The sequence below is a fragment of the Anomaloglossus baeobatrachus genome, chromosome 4 (genome assembly GCF_048569485.1).
Source record: "Anomaloglossus baeobatrachus isolate aAnoBae1 chromosome 4, aAnoBae1.hap1, whole genome shotgun sequence".
Classification (NCBI taxonomy): domain Eukaryota; kingdom Metazoa; phylum Chordata; class Amphibia; order Anura; family Aromobatidae; genus Anomaloglossus; species Anomaloglossus baeobatrachus.
The window spans coordinates 248521202-248539337 of record NC_134356.1 but is presented as its reverse complement, the minus strand read 5'-3'; the positions used below and the strand labels follow the sequence as shown (position 1 = coordinate 248539337).

At 41.9% G+C, this 18136-nt stretch overlaps 1 protein-coding gene across 1 annotated transcript in view; it reads right to left on the bottom strand.

Annotated features, from left to right (window-relative positions):
* The window catches only part of LRRIQ1 (leucine rich repeats and IQ motif containing 1), a 399791-nt gene that overhangs the window by 350923 nt on the left and 30732 nt on the right, over nucleotides 1-18136 (bottom strand). Inside the window, exon 6 of the mRNA XM_075342423.1 lies at nucleotides 8561-8635. Coding sequence (XP_075198538.1) covers nucleotides 8561-8635 — 75 coding nt within the window. The remainder of the gene's footprint in view (nucleotides 1-8560; nucleotides 8636-18136) is intronic.

Sequence of the window (18136 nt, the reverse complement as noted above, 5' to 3'; positions counted from 1 at the left end):
CCAGTCAGTAAATGAATATTCATTACCTGCTCCCCGCCCACCTCTCTCTGCTCTCTCCAGTCAGTAAATGAATATTCATTAGCTGCTCCCTGCCCACCTCTCTCCAGTCAGTAAATGAATATTCATTACCTGCTCCCCGCCCACTTCTCTTCAGTGAGTACATGAATATTCATTAGCTGCTCCCCGCCCACCTCTCCAGTGAGTAAACGAATATTCATTAGCTGCTCCCCGCCCACCTATCTCCTTTCTCTTCAGTCAGTAAATGAATATTCATTACCTGCTCCCCGCCCACCTCTCTCTTCAGTCAGTAAATGAATATTCATTACCTGCTCCCCGCCCATCTCTCTCGTCAGTCAGTAAACAAATATTCATTAGCTGCTCCCCGCCCACCTCTCTCCAGTGAGTAAATGAATATTCATTAGCTGATCCCCGCCCACCTCTCTCCAGTGAGTAAATGAATATTCATTAGCTGCTCCCCGCCCACCTCTCTCCAGTGAGTAAATGAATATTCATTAGCTGCTCCCCACCCACCTATCTCCAGTGAGTAAAGAATATTCATTAGCTGATCCCCGCCCACCTCTCTCCAGTGAGTAAATGAATATTGATTAACTGCTCCCTGCCCACCTCTCTCCAGTCAGTAAATGAATATTCATTACCTGCTCCCCGCCCACTTCTCTCCAGTGAGTACATGAATATTCATTAGCTGCTCCCCGCCCACCTCTCTCCAGTGAGTAAATGAATATTCATTAGCTGCTCCCCGCTCACCTCTCTCCTCTCTCTTCAGTCAGTAAACAAATATTCATTAGCTGCTCCCCGCCCACCTCTCTCCTCTCTTCAGTCAGTAAACAAATATTCATTAGCTGCTCCCCGCCCACCTCTCTCCTCTCTTCAGTCAGTAAACAAATATTCATTAGCTGCTCCCCACCCACCTCTCTCCTCTCTTCAGTCAGTAAACAAATATTCATTAGCTGCTCCCCGCCCACCTCTCTCCAGTGAGTAAATGAATATTCATTAGCTGCTCCCCACCCACCTCTCTCCAGTGAGTAAATGAATATTCATTAGCTGCTCCCCGCCCACCTCTCTCCAGTGAGTAAATGAATATTCATTAGCTGCTCCCCGCCCACCTCTCTCCAGTGAGTAAATGAATATTCAATAGCTGCTCCCCACCCACCTCTCTCCAGTGAGTACATGAATATTCATTAGCTGCTCCCCACCCACCTATCTCCAGTGAGTAAATGAATATTCATTAGCTGCTCCCCGCCCACCTCTCTCCAGTGAGTAAATGAATATTGATTAGCTGCTCCCCGCCCACCTCTCTCCAGTAAGTAAATGAATATTCATTACCTGCTCCCCGCCCACTTCTCTCCGCTCTCTTCAGTCAGTAAATGAATATTCATTACCTGCTCCCCGCCCACTTCTCTCCGCTCTCTTCAGTCAGTAAATGAATATCCATTACCTGCTCCCCGCCCACCTCTCTGCTCTCTCCAATCAGTAAATGAATATTCATTAGCTGCTCCCCGCCCACCTCTCTCCTCTCTCTTCAGTCAGTAAACAAATATTCATTAGCTGCTCCCCGCCCACCTCTCTCCAGTGAGTAAATGAATATTCATTAGCTGCTCCCCGCCCACCTCTCTCCAGTGAGTAAATGAATATTCATTAGCTGCTCCCCGCCCACCTCTCTCCAGTCAGTAAATAAATATTCATTAGCTGCTCCCCATCCACCTCTCTCTTCAGTCAGTAAACGAATATTGATTAGCTGCTCCCCGCCCACCTCTCTCCAGTCAGTAAATGAATATTCATTAGCTGCTCCCCGCCCACCTCTCTCCAGTCAGTAAATGAATATTCATTACCTGCTCCCCGCCCACCTCTCTCTGCTCTCTCCAGTCAGTAAATGAATATTCATTAGCTGCTCCCTGCCCACTTCTCTCCGCTCTCTTCAGTCAGTAAAGGAATATTCATTAGCTGCTTCCCGCCCACCTCTCTCCAGTCAGTAAATTAATATTCATTAGCTGCTCCCCGCCCACCTCTCTCCAGTCAGTAAATTAATATTCATTAGGTGCTCCCCGCCCACTTCTCTCCGCTCTCTTCAGTCAGTAAAGTAATATTCATTAGCTGCTTCCCGCCTACCTCTCTCCAGTCAGTAAATGAATATTCATTAGCTGCTCCCTGCCCACCTCTCTCCAGTCAGTAAATTAATATTCATTAGCTGCTCCCCGCCCACCTCTCTCCAGTCAGTAAACGAATATTCATTACCTGCTCCCCGCCCACCTCTCTCTGCTCTCTCCAGTCAGTAAATGAATATTCATTAGCTGCTCCCTGCCCACTTCTCTCCGCTCTCTTCAGTCAGTAAAGGAATATTCATTAGCTGCTTCCCGCCCACCTCTCTCCAGTCAGTAAATGAATATTCATTAGCTGCTCCCCGCCCACCTCTCTCCAGTCAGTAAATTAATATTCATTAGGTGCTCCCCGCCCACTTCTCTCCGCTCTCTTCAGTCAGTAAAGTAATATTCATTAGCTGCTTCCTGCCTACCTCTCTCCAGTCAGTAAATGAATATTCATTAGCTGCTCCCTGCCCACCTCTCTCCAGTCAGTAAACGAATATTCATTAGCTGCTCCCCACCCACCTCTCTCTGCTCTCTTCAGTCAGTAAACGAATATTCATTAGCTGCTCCCCGCCCACCTCTCTCTTTAGTCAGTGACTACAAGCGGGTGTGAGGAGCAGCAAATCAATACTTGTTTAATTTAAACAGTGGACACACGTGGGTGCTCCAGCTGCCGACTTCCTGCAGAGGCTGGGAAGACTGTGTGTCAGCTGTTTAAGAAGGAGGCAGGAGCAGGGTACCGCTGCAGTCATGTCTTGCCCTGAGGAAGTGCAGATCACTGCAGTGTCCGGATAGAGCACGGCATACCATCACAGCACAGCCTGCAGTCTCTGTGCTGAGCTCTCACATTGCTTTGTTTGGTCCTGCATCTGCACTAGAAAGATGCACTAGACAGGGTTGGAACATTTTATATATATATATATATATATATATATATATATATATATATAGATAGATAGATAGATAGATATAGATGGTCATATGAAAAAGTTTGGGCACCCCTATTAATGTTAAACTTTTTTCTTTATAACAATTTGGGTTTTTGCAACAGCTATTTCAATTTCATATATCTAATAACTGATGGACTGAGTAATATTTCTGGATTGAAATAAGGTTTATTGTACTAACAGAAAATGTGCAATCCGCATTTAAACAAAATTTGACCGGTGCAAAAATATGGGCGCCCTTATCAATTTCTTGATTTGAACACTCCTAACTACTTTTTACTAACTTACTAAAGCACTAAATTGGTTTTGTAACCTCATTGAGCTTTGAACTTCATAGGCAGGTGTATCCAATCATGAGAAAAGGTTTTTGAGGTGGCCACTTGCAAGTTGTTCTCCTATTTGAATCTCCTATGAAGAGTGGCCTCGTGGGCTCCTCAAAACAACTCTCAAATGATCTGAAAACAAAGATTATTCAACATAGTTGTTCAGGGGAAGGATACAAAAAGTTGTCTCAGAGATTTAAACTGTCAGTTTTCACTGTGAGGAACATAGTAAGGAAATGGAAGAACACAGGTACAGTTCTTGTTAAGCCCAAAATTGGCAGGCCAAGAAAAATATCAGAAAGGCAGAGAAGAATGGTGAGAACAGTCAAGGACAATCCATAGACCACCTCCAAAGACCTGCAGCATCATCTTGCTGCAGATGGTGTCAATGTGCATCGGTCAACAATACAGCGCATGTTGCACAAGGAGAAGCTGTATGGAAGAGTGATGCAAAAGAAGACGTTTATGCAAGCACGCCACAAACAGAGTCACCTGAGTTATGCAAAAGCACATTTGGACAAGTCAGTTACATTTTGGAAGAAGGTCCTGTGGACTGATGAAACAAAGATTGAGTTGTTTGGTCATATAAAAAGGCGTTATGCATGGAGGCAAAAAACAAGGCATTCCAAGAAAAGCACTTGCTACCCACAGTAATATTTGGTGGAGGTTCCATCATGCTTTGGGGCTGTGTGGCCAATGCCGGCACTGGGAATCTTGTTAAAGTTGAGGGTCACATGGATTCAACTGAGTATCAGCAGATTCTTGACAATAATGTGCAAGAATCAGTGACGAAGTTGAAGTTACGCAGGGGATGGATATTTCAGCAAGACAATGATCCAAAACACTGCTCCAAATTTACTCAGGCATTCATGCAGAGGAACAATTACAATGTTCTAGAATGGCCATCCCAGTCCCCAGACCTGAATATCATTGAAAATCTGTGGGATGATTTGAAGCGTGCTGTCCATGCTCGGCGACCATCAAACTTAACTGAACTGGAATTGTTTTGTAAACAGGAATGATCAAAAATACCTTCATCCAGGATCCCGGAACTCATTAAAAGCTACAGGAAGCGACTATAGGGTGTTATTTTTGCAAAAGGAGGATCTACAAAATATTAATGTCACTTTTATGTTGAGGTGCCCATACTTTTGCACCGGTCAAATTTTGTTTTAATGTGGATTGCACATTTTCTGTTAGTACAATAAACCTCATTTCAATCCAAAAATATTACTCAGTCCATCAGTTATTAGATATATGAAACTGAAACAGCTGTTGCAAAAACCCAAATTGTTATAAAGAAAAAAGTTTAACATTAATAGGGGTGCCCAAACTTTTTCATATGACTGTATATATATATATATATAATTATATATATATATATATATATATATATATATATATATATATATATATATATATATATATATATATATATATATATATATATATATTATATATATAGATATATATATATATCTACAGTACAGACCAAAAGTTTGGACACACCTCCACATTCAAATAGTTTTCTTTATTTTCATGACTAAAAATTGTAGATTCACATTGAAGGCATCAAAACTATGAATTAAAATATGTGTAATGAAATACTTAAAAAAGTGTGAAACGACTGAAAATATGTCTTATATTCTAGGTCGGGGTCTCAAACACGCGGCCCGCGGGCCGCATGCGGCCCCTCAGGCTGCTTCGTGCGGCCCCCAGGCCCGTGCCCCTGTTCACTATCGCGGCAGGTGCAGGTGCCGCAGCCACTGTCTGCACTTTATGTCAGATGAATGTGTTGCCGGCGCTGCGCTCTCGCGCCGGCAATACAATCATCTCACATAAATCACTGACAGTGACACGGCACCTGCCGCGATAGGGAACAGGGGCACGGGCCTGGGGGCCGCACTAACTAGCCTGAGGGGCCGCATGAAGCAGAGGTGAGGCAGCGGAGGGAGCGCGGGACAGGTGAGAAGAATGGTTTGTGTGTTTGTGTGTGTGTGTGTGTTGGACGTTAACCCCTTAGCAACCTATGACGTACTGGGTACGTTATGGCTCCCTGGTACTTAAGGACCCATGACGTACCCAGTACGTCATGGCGAAATCGCAGCCCTGGTGGCTGCGATCACTGCAAATACCTTAGATTCGGGGAGGAGAGGACCTCAGGAGGGGTGGTCTCTCCTCCCAGGACCTACAGAGGCTGTGATTGGCTGAGCAGCGTTCGTTAGCCAATCACAGCCACTAATGTTTCAGCCACTGAAACATTGAAATCCAGCCAAGATCAGTGCAGCTGTAGCCCTGATCATTGGCTGGAGCTGGGTGACCTGTGTTTCACCCGTCCCAGCTCTGATTGGAGAGACCGGCCTTGTGACCGATCTCTCCAATCACTGTGGATCTGGGGCCGGAGACCACTCCCCACAGCTTCACTCCGGGGTCTGTGGCAGGTGAGGGGAGCTGCTGACCCATTACTACAGGATGGGGAGAAAGTGCGCACATTACTATGGGATGGGGATAAGGCTGGGGACATTACTATAGGATTGGGACATTACAAGGATGGGCACAATACTATTGATTAGGGACATTATTACTATAGGATGGGGACTAGGATGGGCACATTACTATAGAATGGGGACAAGGCTGGGGACATTACTATAGGATTGGGACATTACAAGGATGGGCACAATACTATTGATTAGGGACATTATTACTATAGGATGGGGACTAGGATGGGCACATTACTACAGAATGGGGACAAGGCTGGGGAAATTACTATAGGATGGGGACAAGGTGGCCACAGTACTATAGGATGGGGACAAGGTGGGCACATTACTGTAGGATAGGGACATTACTACAAGGGGACAAGGATGGGAAACATTACTATAGAACAGGGATAATGCTGGGGACATTACTATAGGGTGGGGACAAGGTTGGCACATTACTAATGGATGGGCACATTACTATAGAATGGGGACAGTACTATAGGATGGGGACATTGCTACAAGGGGGGACAAGGATGGACACATTACTATAGATTGGGGACAAGAATGGGGAACATTACTTTAGGATGGGGACAAGGATGAGCACAATACTGTGGGATGGGGACTAGGATGGGGTACAATACTACAAGGGGACAAGGATGGACACATTACTGTGGGATGGGGCACAATACTACAAGGGGACAAGGATGAGCATGTTACAACAATATGGGGAACATTACTAAAAGATGTTGGTCAAAATTTCTATATAGTGCTAATTGTAGGACTATTAGTTACAAGAAAGGGATAATATGTAAAAAAAAAAATGTTTATATTTAAACAAAGAATGTGCACGTTTGCTATAATGAACAAGTGAAAATGTTCAAAATCAGTGATCCCACGGTGTGTGAAAAAAATAAATAAAATATATGTATTATATATGGTACCAATAAAAATGTCACTTTGTCCTGCACAGAATGCGGCCCCCCCAAATTATTTTTTTTCCTCTGTGCGGCCCATACACCCAGCCGAGTTTGAGACCCCTGTTCTAGGTTCTTCAAAGTAGCCACCTTTTTGCTTTGATTACTACTTTGCACACTCTTGGCATTCTCTTGATGAGCTTCAAGAGGTAGTCACCAGAAATGGTTTTCCAACAGTCTTGAAGGAGTTCCCAGAGATGCTTAGCACTTGTTGGCCCTTTTGCCTTCACTCTGCGGTCCAGCTCACCCCAAACCATCTTGATTGGGTTCAGGTCTGGTGACTGTGGAGGCCAGGTCATCTGGCGTAGGACCGCATCACTCTCCTTCTTAGTCAAATAGCCCTTACACAGCCTGGAGGTGTGTTTGGGGTCAATGTCCGGTTGAAAAATAAATTATTGGCAACTAAACGCAAACCGGATGGAATAGCACGCTGCTGCAAGATGCTGTGGTAGGCATGCTGGTTCTGTATACCTTGAATTTTGAATAAATCCCCAACAGTGTCAGCAGCAAAGCACCCTCACACCATCACACCTCCTCCTCCATGCTTCACGGTGGGAACCAGACATGTAGAGTCCATCCGTTCACCTTTTCTACAAAGACACGGTGGTTGGATCCAAAAGATCTCAAATGTGGACTCATCAGACCAAAGCACAAATTTCCACTGGTCTAATGTCCTTTCCTTGTATTCTTTAGCCCAAACAAGTCTCTTCTGCTTGTTGTCTGTCCTTAGCAGTGGTTTCCTAGCAGCTATTTTACCATGAAGGCCTGCTGCACAAAGCCTCCTCTTAATTGTTGTTCTAGAGATGAGAAGGTGTGTCCAAACTTTTGGTCTGTACTGTATATATATATATATATATATATATATATATATATATATATATATATATATATATATATATATATGCGCACACACCAGTTTAGAGGATCACACATATTAGGATGGGGAACATACATATTCCACAATGGCGGCCATATATACCTGGAAGGAGCCTAGAATCGGGGATATGAGTACAGAATTTGGGGATATTATTACCTCCATAACAGTGTCAGCAGCAGACCCCACCCCCCATAACAGTGTGTCATGACCACATTTTTTTACTTCAATTTTTTTTCTATTTTTTCCTCCTCTAAAACAAAGGTGCCTCTTATAGTCCGGTGCATCTTATAGTCCGAAAAATACGGTAGCTAAATAGCCAAGAGAGTCCCATATTGAAAAAAATGAATCCTGCAAAAATCTATATTTTCAAAACGGACAAAAAAGTTTTGTTTGCATAACGTTTTTGCCAATGGATCCATTCTAATGGATGATTACTGGACATGTGAACTTAGCCTAAGTTTCCTAGCTATATCCGGTTTGCATTTTCTACAATACCCTGGGTTTGAGCCAACTTGCTTCACTTTGCTTGACGCGACTATTGATGGACCAAGGTAAGGAGACAAGGCAGGTCCTAATGCTAAATAATCAACGTCACAAAAGTCTTGGTTAATTGCAGTCTCAGCAATGACCTAAGAGAAGGTTACTGCCATTATATCAGGTATTGTTCATGCTCATTTTTTTGTCTAATACCTGATTTTATAAAAAATTGGTGAGTACAATTAGAGAAAAAATTTACGATTGTTTCAGCTGATCAAAGAAAGGAAACATCATTCTCGGTAGCAAAGTAATTTCAAATGTTACAAATGATTGTTTTTACCCTAGTTTTTTTTTATTTTTTCTATTTTGGCAAAATGATTTACCTGGTAATTTTTTAAATCTTGTTCAAGTGCTTCATTGTTTTTCTTCAGCTCTGATTCAAGTTTATTTTTTTGCTCCTTCAAAAGAGATTAGACAAAAGTCAGATTATTTTTCATTAATTTTCTATGTAATATCAAATAAGGCAACCATCACTAGTTTTAAATAAACTGGAAAGCCAGAAGCGGCCAATCTCATTTTGTGTATTAGATGTTCAGGTGAGGGAAATTTGGGCGATATCAGTGACAAATGATAATAAGTTTCAACATGCTGGTTCCTTAGTTTTTAATAGAGAAAAAAATGGCACCATAGGTGTCAGCGGCTTACTTCCTTCCCTCTATTGATAGGGCTGTAAGAATCTGTGTTATGTAGCTCCACTTTGGGGCTTAAAGAAGTGGTTCACCCATATTTATTACTGGCCACAACGATATTATGCTGAGATATAATGTTTCTCTCAAATACCTTGTGTTGCCAATAGTGCCTGCTATTGCAATCCGCTTTTCCCCTTCGCCTGACCCCTGGAGCTCCGTGACCTCGGGAATCCGGTGATGTCACATTAACTTCCTGCTCACCTGACATCACCGCGGCCGGCCCCAGTCTCTGTGAGTGACTGTCCTGTGGGCACACTTTCACTTCTCATCACAGCCCAGCATCCCTCCTGCGCCCGCTCTGCAAGCAAAAGAGGAGTGAGCAGGGTGGTGCTGAGCTGTGACGAGCGGTGAAACGCCAACCATAGTCCAGTGACTCACGAAGACTGGGGCCGGCTGAGGTGATGTCAGGTGAGCAGAAAGTTGACATGACATTACTGGATCCCCGAGGTCACAGAGCCCAGGGGTCAGGCGATGGGGAAGAGCAGACTGCAATAGCGACGCTCACAGGAACTATTGTTAACACAAGGTATTTGAGAGAAACCTTGTTTTTCAACATAATATCGTTGTGGCCAATAATGAATATGGGTGAACAAACCCTGTAAAGGGAATCTGTCAGGTGAATTTGTAATATTATCTTTCAATAGGGCATCAGGACCAGAATTTTTATTGCTGTAGCTTGCCCTGTTATATTGCAGTAAACCCTGTAGAATTCAGTATCTGCATCCTAGTCAAGTGTATGTAAATACAATATGCATATCCACTGCTCTCGCCACTCACCCACCTCCCAGTACATTCACTATCACTGCTGAGAGGTGGGAGGGAGTATGGGTGGGGGCAGCAGTGCAAATTCAGTTCAGATTTACTATCATGGATGCCAGCACTGAGAGGTGGGAGGGAGAGCTTAAAATAAGATAACAGGATAGTGTACAGCTATAAAAGTAAAGGATAATGAAAGGTCTTCTTAAGCCCTGTTTAAAGAGAACATTATTGTACTAGAAAATCACCTGACCGATTCCCTTTAACCCCTTAAAGACCTATGATGTATATGTATGTCTTAAGTCACCTGCCCCCAGTTAACCCCGCACATGTCTTCTGATCTGATCAAAAGACGTGTGGCTAACTGGCAAGGTGGATCGGAAATACTCTCAAAGTGCATCTAAAGCACTCCGGCGGGGATTGTGCCACTCCCCGTCACCATTGGCGGCCCCGTGATGGAATCATGGGGCTCCAATGGGTTGGCATGGCAGTGAGGGGTCAGATGGTGACCCCTATCGTTGCCATGGTGCGTTTCCTGTGTATGCTGGCAGAGCACCAAAGCATCGCGCTGATCAGGAGAAACGATCAGACTGTGCAGTCATAAAGTTCCCTTGTTATTAAAATGCAATCAAAACACTGCATCTACACAAAAATGGTAAAATTAAAAACACCAGCTCAAGACGCAAAGAATAAGGGGTACTTTGCACACTGCGACATCGCTAGCCGATGCTAGCGATGCCAAGCACGATAGTACCCGCCCCCGTCGCATATGCGATATCTTGTGATAGCTGCCGTAGTGAACATTATCGCTACGGCAGCTTCACATGCACTTACCTGCCCTGCGACATCGCTCTGGCCGGCAACCCGCCTCCTTCCTAATGGGGTGGGTCGTGCGGCGTCACAGCGATGTCACACAGCAGGCGGCCAATAGAAGCGGAGGGGCGGAGATGAGTGGGACGTAAACATCCCGCCCCCCCTCCTTCCTTCCGCATAGCCGGTGGAGGCAGCTAAGGAAATGTTCCTCGCTCTTGCGTCTTCACACACAGCGATGTGTGCTGCCGCAGGAACGAGGAACAACATCGTATCTCCTATTGGTGCGACATTATGAAAATGACCGACGCTACACAGACCACCGATTTACGACGCTTTTGCGATCGTTTATCGTCGCATCTAGGCTTTACACGTTGCGACGTCGTTACCGGCGCCGGATGTGCGTCACTTTTGATTTCACCCCGACGATATCGCAATAGCGATGTCGCAACGTGCAAAGTACCCCTAAGCCATCACTGAGATCCAGATCCAAAATGATAACGCTACAGGTCTCAATTGTACCATATAGTGAACATAGTATATAAAAACCCCAAAAAACAAATCGTGCAATTGCATTTATTTTTGCAATTTCACAGCACTTGTAATTTTTCCCCATTTTCTAGTACACTATTTGGTAAAATTATTTTTTTCATTCAAAAGTACAACTTGTCCAGCAAAAAAATAAGCCCACATATGAGAAAATTGACAGCAAAATAAAAAAGACGTGGCTCTCGGAAGAAGGGTAAAATCGTCCTGGGGTGAAAAGGTTAAAGAGCTTAAATGAGGAAGTTATTTTAACCCTTCCCAACATGGCAAATTTGGGTTGTTGCGTTTCCGTTTTTTCCCTCCCCTTCTTCTAAAAGCAATGACTTTTTATTATTTTTCAGTCCCCATATACATATGTGGGCTTTTTTGTGAAATAAGTTGTACTTTTGAATAACACTATTCAATTTACAAGATAGTTTACTGGAAAATAAACCAAAAAATGCAAGTCTGGAGAAGTTGCGGACAAAATAGAAATCCTGCAACTCTGACAAGATTTTATGTAATTGTTTTTCCAACATACTTTGTAAGGTAAAAATGGCCTGGCATCATGATTCCCCAGGTCAGTATGATTAGGTCAATACCAAACATGTCCAGTTGTATTATTATCATTTAAGTAGGGAGAAAATAAAATTGGAAATTTGTAAAACAATATAAAACACAATTTTATATATATGTGAGTTTGGACACACCTTCTCATTCAAAGAGTTTTTTTTATTTTCGTGACTCTGAAAATTGTAGATTCACATCGAAGGCATCAAAACTATGAATTAACACATGTGGGATGAAATATTTAACAAAAAAGTGTGAAACAACTGAAAATATGTCTTATATTCTAGGTTCTTCAAAGTAGCCACCTTTTGCTTTGATTACTGACTTGCACACTCTTGGCATTCTCTTAATGAGCTTTAAGAGGTAGTCACCGGAAATGGTTTTCCAACAGTCTTGAAGGAGTTCCCAGAGATGCTTAGCACTTGTTGGCCCTTTTGCCCTCACTCTGCGGTCCAGCTCGACTGGGTTCAGGTCTGGTGACTGGAGGCCAGGTCATCTGGCGTAGTACCCCATCACTCTCCTTCTAAAGGGCGCTTTACAAGCAGCGACATCGCAAATTGCTGCCCGTGGCGCACAATATCGCTAGGACGTGTAACACGTACTTACCTTCCTAATGACGTCGCTGTGGGAGGCGAACAACCTCTTTTTTAAGGGGGAGGTTCGTGCACCATCACAGTGACGTCACACAGCGGCCCGCCAATAGAAGCGGAGGGGCGGAGACCAGCCGCATTAACGACACGCCCACCTCGTTGTCGGAAGACGCAGGAACGTTGCTGTTCGTCGTTCCCGGGGTGTCACACATAGCAATGTGTGCTGCCTCAGGAACGACGAACAACCTGCGTCTAGCACCAGCAACGATTTTTTGAAAAATGAACGACGTGTCAACGATCAACGAATAGGTGAGTATTTTTGATCGTTAACACTCGCTCATAGGTGTCACACGCAACGACGTCGCTAACGAGGCCGGATGTGCGTCACGAATTCCGTGACCCTGACGACATATCGTTAGCGATATTGTTGCATGTAAAGCCCCCTTTAGTCAAATAGCCCTTACACAGCCTGGAGGTGTGTTTGGGGTCATTGTCCTGTTGAAAAATAAATGATGGTCCAACTAAATGCAAACCGGATGGAATAGCATGCCGCTGCAAGATGCTGTGGTAGCCATGCTGGTTAAGTATGCCTTCAATTTTGAATAAATCCCCAACAGTGCCACCAGCAAAGCACCCCCACACCATCACACCACCTCCTCCATGCTTCACGGTGGGAACCAGGCATGTAGAGTCCATCCGTTCACCTTTTCTGTGTCGCACAAAGACAAAGACACAGTGGTTGGATCCAAAGATCTCAAATTTGGACTCATCAGACCAAAGCACAGATTTCCACTGGTGTAATGTCCATTCCTTGTGTTCTTTAGCCTAAACAAGTCTCTTCTGCTTGTTGCTTGTCCTTAACAGTGGTTTCCTAGCTTGGTCTTCCTTTCCTGGAGCAGTCCTCATGTGAGCCAGTTTCTTTGTAGCGTTTGATGGGTTTTGCCACTGTACTTAGGGATACTTTCCCAATTTTTCGGACTGACTGACCTTCATTTCTTAAAGTAATGATGGCCACTCGTTTTTTTTAACTTAGCTGCTTTTTTCTTGCCATAATGCAAATTCTAACAGTCTATTCAGTAGGACTATCAGCTGTGTATCCACCAAACGTCTGCACAACACAACTGATGGTCCCAACCCCATTTATAAGGCAAGAAATCCCACTTATTAAACCTGACAGGGCACACTTGTGAAGTGAAAACTATTTTTGGTGACTACCTCTTGAAACTCATCAAGAGAATGCCAAGAGTGTGCAAAGCAGTAATCAAAGCAAAAGGTGGCTACTTTGAAGAACCTAGAATATAAGACATATTTTCAGTTGTTTCACACTTTAAGTATTTCACTCCACATGTGTTAATTCATAGTTTTGATGCCTTCAATGTGAATCTACAACTTTCAGAATCATGACAATAAAGAAAGCTCTTAGAATACACACACATATACACACACACACACACACACACACACACACACACACACACAGAAACAAACACACGTCTTCATTGGGGTTGCCATCTTCATTATTCGGTTGATGGAGCTGTGTAAAGGATCATTATTTTGCAGTGTGAGACAAGGTTTTTATTGATACTATTTTGAGATAGATATAACATTTTACTTGCTTCTTACAGGATTGTTTTGTGGTGTTTCCACAATCAACCCCCCCCCCCCAATTTTGACCTTGTGAATTTCTGTTTATGGGGCACCAATGGGCGCATAGCGACTCACCCACATGCTGGCACACTATTAAGGACACTCTAAGATTGACAGCAGCATTCAGCAGGTTAAACAGTCGCTGGCAATGTTCTGCTCCAAGCTTGCAGCAAAACCTGGCTCCATACACCTGCCCCAACTTGTGCCATGTGGATGTTGGGAAAAGGTTAACGACTTCTGAGTACTTTAGTAGTGAGCATTTACTAGTTTAGGGTTTACATATGTAAAAATTGCAAAGATTCTTATCCCGGAAATTACAACACCATAATCTTTAATACCAGCTATAAAAGCAATACACTAAAAAGATATACCGTAGTTTTTCCTTATGACGTTTGGCTGAGCGTTCAACTCTGGTCTTCAGTGGCCACAATTTGTTATTTGGTTCGGTGGCTGTAACATGGTGAGGAGCCATCTAACGTTAAACAAGTCTAAGAAACTAGCGCTTAGTGCCGGTTAATAAAATTTTGCATTCATTCATAAAGAGCCCATTCTCCAACTGCATACAGAACAACATGGCCGCAAAGTGTAAGCCTGAAACCAACACAAGAACACCATGTGCAAACTGAAGGAACATGGGTAGTGCTAATAATAGTATGCACATTACTCCTGACAAGGGTGCAAACCTCATCATTAACTGCAAAAAAGTCTGACTGCTGTGCTTGGCAAGTTTTGCAACCAAGTATTAAGTATTGTTTGCCAGAGAGATCAAATACGGTACTTATTTCACTCTGCAAAATGCAAATAAATTTATATAATTTATACAATGTAATTTTCTGGATTTTATTTTGGATATTCTCTCACTGTTAAAATTAACATACTCTTAACATTATAGGCTGTTCATGGTTTGTCAGTGTGCAAACTTACAAAATCAGTAAGGTATCAAATATTTCCTTCACTGTATGTAAATGCCACACAACACTGCGTGCTGAGGAGAGACCGCTGGTAGTATAAAAGATAGAAATGCAGCATTTCGAGTCTACAACAAATCTGCTATTTTCACACGTTGCTTTTTTTCTGCAGGTAAAATCTACTTTTGTGGCATTAAACATTTTTAATAAAGTTAGTTTTTTCACCCAAAAAGCATGGTTGTGTGTCTTGCAGTGTTTTTGCACTTCCTTATTATTCCCTTGGTGAGAAAACGCTGCAAAAATGCATGTTTTTTTGGTGCATTTTTCTGCCACAGGTGCATTTTTTGGTGCAGAAAAAATACCCTAAAACGCTTATCAGCTATTTCTCATTTTTCTAACAAAATTTACAAAACCATTTTTTTTTTTTAGGGACCACATCATATTTGAAGTGGTTAGAACTCGATGGCTGTTTCGCGGGACAAACAGCTCGCTTCTTCCAGGAAGAACCACTTGGTCCCCCCTTGAGCCTCTGGATCATCAATTAACCCGGGTTAAGCATCTTATGTGTTGTTATGCAATTTTATTATAAGGCACTTGCCATTCTGGATGTTGGATATACTGTATATGCACTTTATACACATGGGGACTTTCATTGCTATAGGATATCTCTATTTTAGCTTTCCATTTATAATTAATTGCGTGACTGGTGATCCTTAGCTTCTGTCTACATCTTTGGCGTTGTACTTTTTATGGTGTTTTTTTTTATCTTATTTGTTTAATAAAATATTTTGCACATTTAAAACTCTTGTGTCTTCTGTTTGGGTTCTAGACTTTGGTGGAGTGTGTAGTCTTGTGTTCATACTTGCATGCTTATTGATACCACTGTTCAGGCATGGCTATATCAAGACAATAATTTAGACCATAGGTCTATTTGTGTTATTAGAAATGTCAAACTTGTGGACGCTAAGGCCTCTTTCACACGTTCGTGAACAATCACGCATGTTTTTAATGGATGTGTCAGAGGTGCGTTTTGCCCTGTGTGAGCCGTGTTTATTGCCTACGTGTGTTCTCTGTGTGTTATCCGTGATAACACACGGAGAACGGGAACTTTCTACTCACCTGTCCCTGGCGTCGCTGTCAGTGGTGCTGAACTTCGGGGTTAAGCCCAGGAGGAATACTTTGTACTATTATACTATTCCAGATTTGCATATTAGCAATGTTTATATGCTAACTAAAACTAGCATTGGCACACTTTTCAAAGAGAAAATTGTGAGTTCTAACGCATGTGTCTAAAACTTATATTTTTTATTAGATCCTTTAAAAACATGATAATCAGTGCACGACACACAAACAATATATCAGACGAAAAAATAATATTACAGAATACAGTAATCTCACAGGTTGTTTCTCAATATAATCAATATACAGTTCCAAAAATGTTCACAGCAATATAAAGTGACTTGCATTTCATAAGAGATGCCTGACTCCTTTACAGGACAATATCTCTTTAGTAAGGTGCATGAAAGCAGTAAAGTGCACTTGCAATATGAGTAGCATATATTGTATAATTACTACCACACAAAAGAAGTAAAAACCTGTAATGAAGACAGTAAAGTGTAGTTGCAATATAAATAATCAATTTCTTAAAACATATGTTCTCATGACAGTAGTAAAAACCGATATCAAATAATTGTTGTTGTTAATAATGCAAACCTGACTAGGAAAACAGGACAAAGATATCGTCCTGTAAAGGCTCAGGCATCTCTTATGAAATGTAAGTCACTTATATTGCAGTGAACTTTTTTGGAACTGTATAATGATTGTATTTTGAAACAACCTATCAGAAAAATGTATTCTGTGTGACTACTTTTTGGCTGATATATTGTTTGTGTGTCGTGCACTAATTATCATTTTTTGTAACGGATCTACCGTAATTAAAAATATAAGTTTTAGCCATATGTGGAGGAATACTTTGTGTTGCAACATTCAAATTGGAAAGTTACTTTACAAATTTGCAGTGAATCCCTAGGTTTGGAGATTTTCAACCAGTTCAAATTAAATAAATCGAGTTATTTTATGGATATTTTGTAGATTTTGTAACAATAAATTATAAGTGATAGTAGTAGGTCACCCACGAGAAGACACGGTATACTGATTATAATAACATTTAGATTTTTCATGTAAAAGGCAGATAAAGCAAGAATCACACATGTACAGTAATTTTTTAAGACAAAGTAAAGAAATGACTCAACTTAAAGAAAAAGTACAAAAAGCTTTTAATGGTAATCTGTCAGTTGAATCAAAAAATAAAAAAGCCAGCTCAACTCAAAAATGTCATGTATTATAAGATGTGCACGGCACTAAAAATTCCAAACTGTACTATTTTAAAATTTTAGATTTTTGGCAAAAAAATTGCAATGTCTTGAGCTACCCCGCCACATCACGGCAAATCTCTTTGGGGCAGTCTTAAAATATTTTATATGTGCCATATGGCCTCACATATGAAAAAGTAGAACTGCTTACAGCAGCACTTACCTGGTGCTTTTCAATCCCGTACCCATGACTGTACCATGATCATGGTTGTGGGCAGGACAGGCCCAAGCAAATGCTGCATGAAATAAAGAGCTTGTGCACAGGGCTTGATGGCTGAATGTGAACAGCCACCAATTGCTGCTATAAATAGTTCTACTTTTTCATATGTGAGGCCATATGGCACATTTTAAATACAAAATATTTTAGAGTACGACTGCCCCAAAGAGATTTGCCATGACGTGGCGGGGTAGCTCAAGAAATTCCAATTTTTTTTGCCAAAAATCTCAAATTTATAATAGTACAGTTTGGAATTTTTAGTGCAGTGCACATCTTATAATACATGACATTTTGAGTTTAGCTGGCTTTCTTGTTTTTTTTTGTCAGTTGAATCAGTTGGGCATGTAGGTCATAGAAAGAATAAAATGATACTGTGATGTCTGTGATTCAATGTCTTAATCTCAGCTATGGGCTGGACACTGGAGAATCTGCCTCAATAACTTATTTGCAATGAAAGGGGAATTACGAGTGTGAGACTTTCAGATGTGTGAAAGAACATAACAATAATATATGGGTACAGTACTGTCTGGAGGTAATACTGTAAATAGTAAAAATATGTACCACATACGAAGGACGTGTAATGCCAATAGACTAAATCGGTAAAGAATTCTGAGATTCTTCAAGGGAGAAACAAATAAAACCCCATAAAGTCATAAAATAAAGGTTAAATAAAAAACAATAAACTTTATTGAGTGCAAGTAAAATCATGTTGTGAATGTTACAGCAGGAAAGGGCGTCACACATGAAAAAATGCGTATAAGGGACCAACAATACAGTCACAGGCAGGAAGCTAGTGCAAGGTCAAACAAAATTCA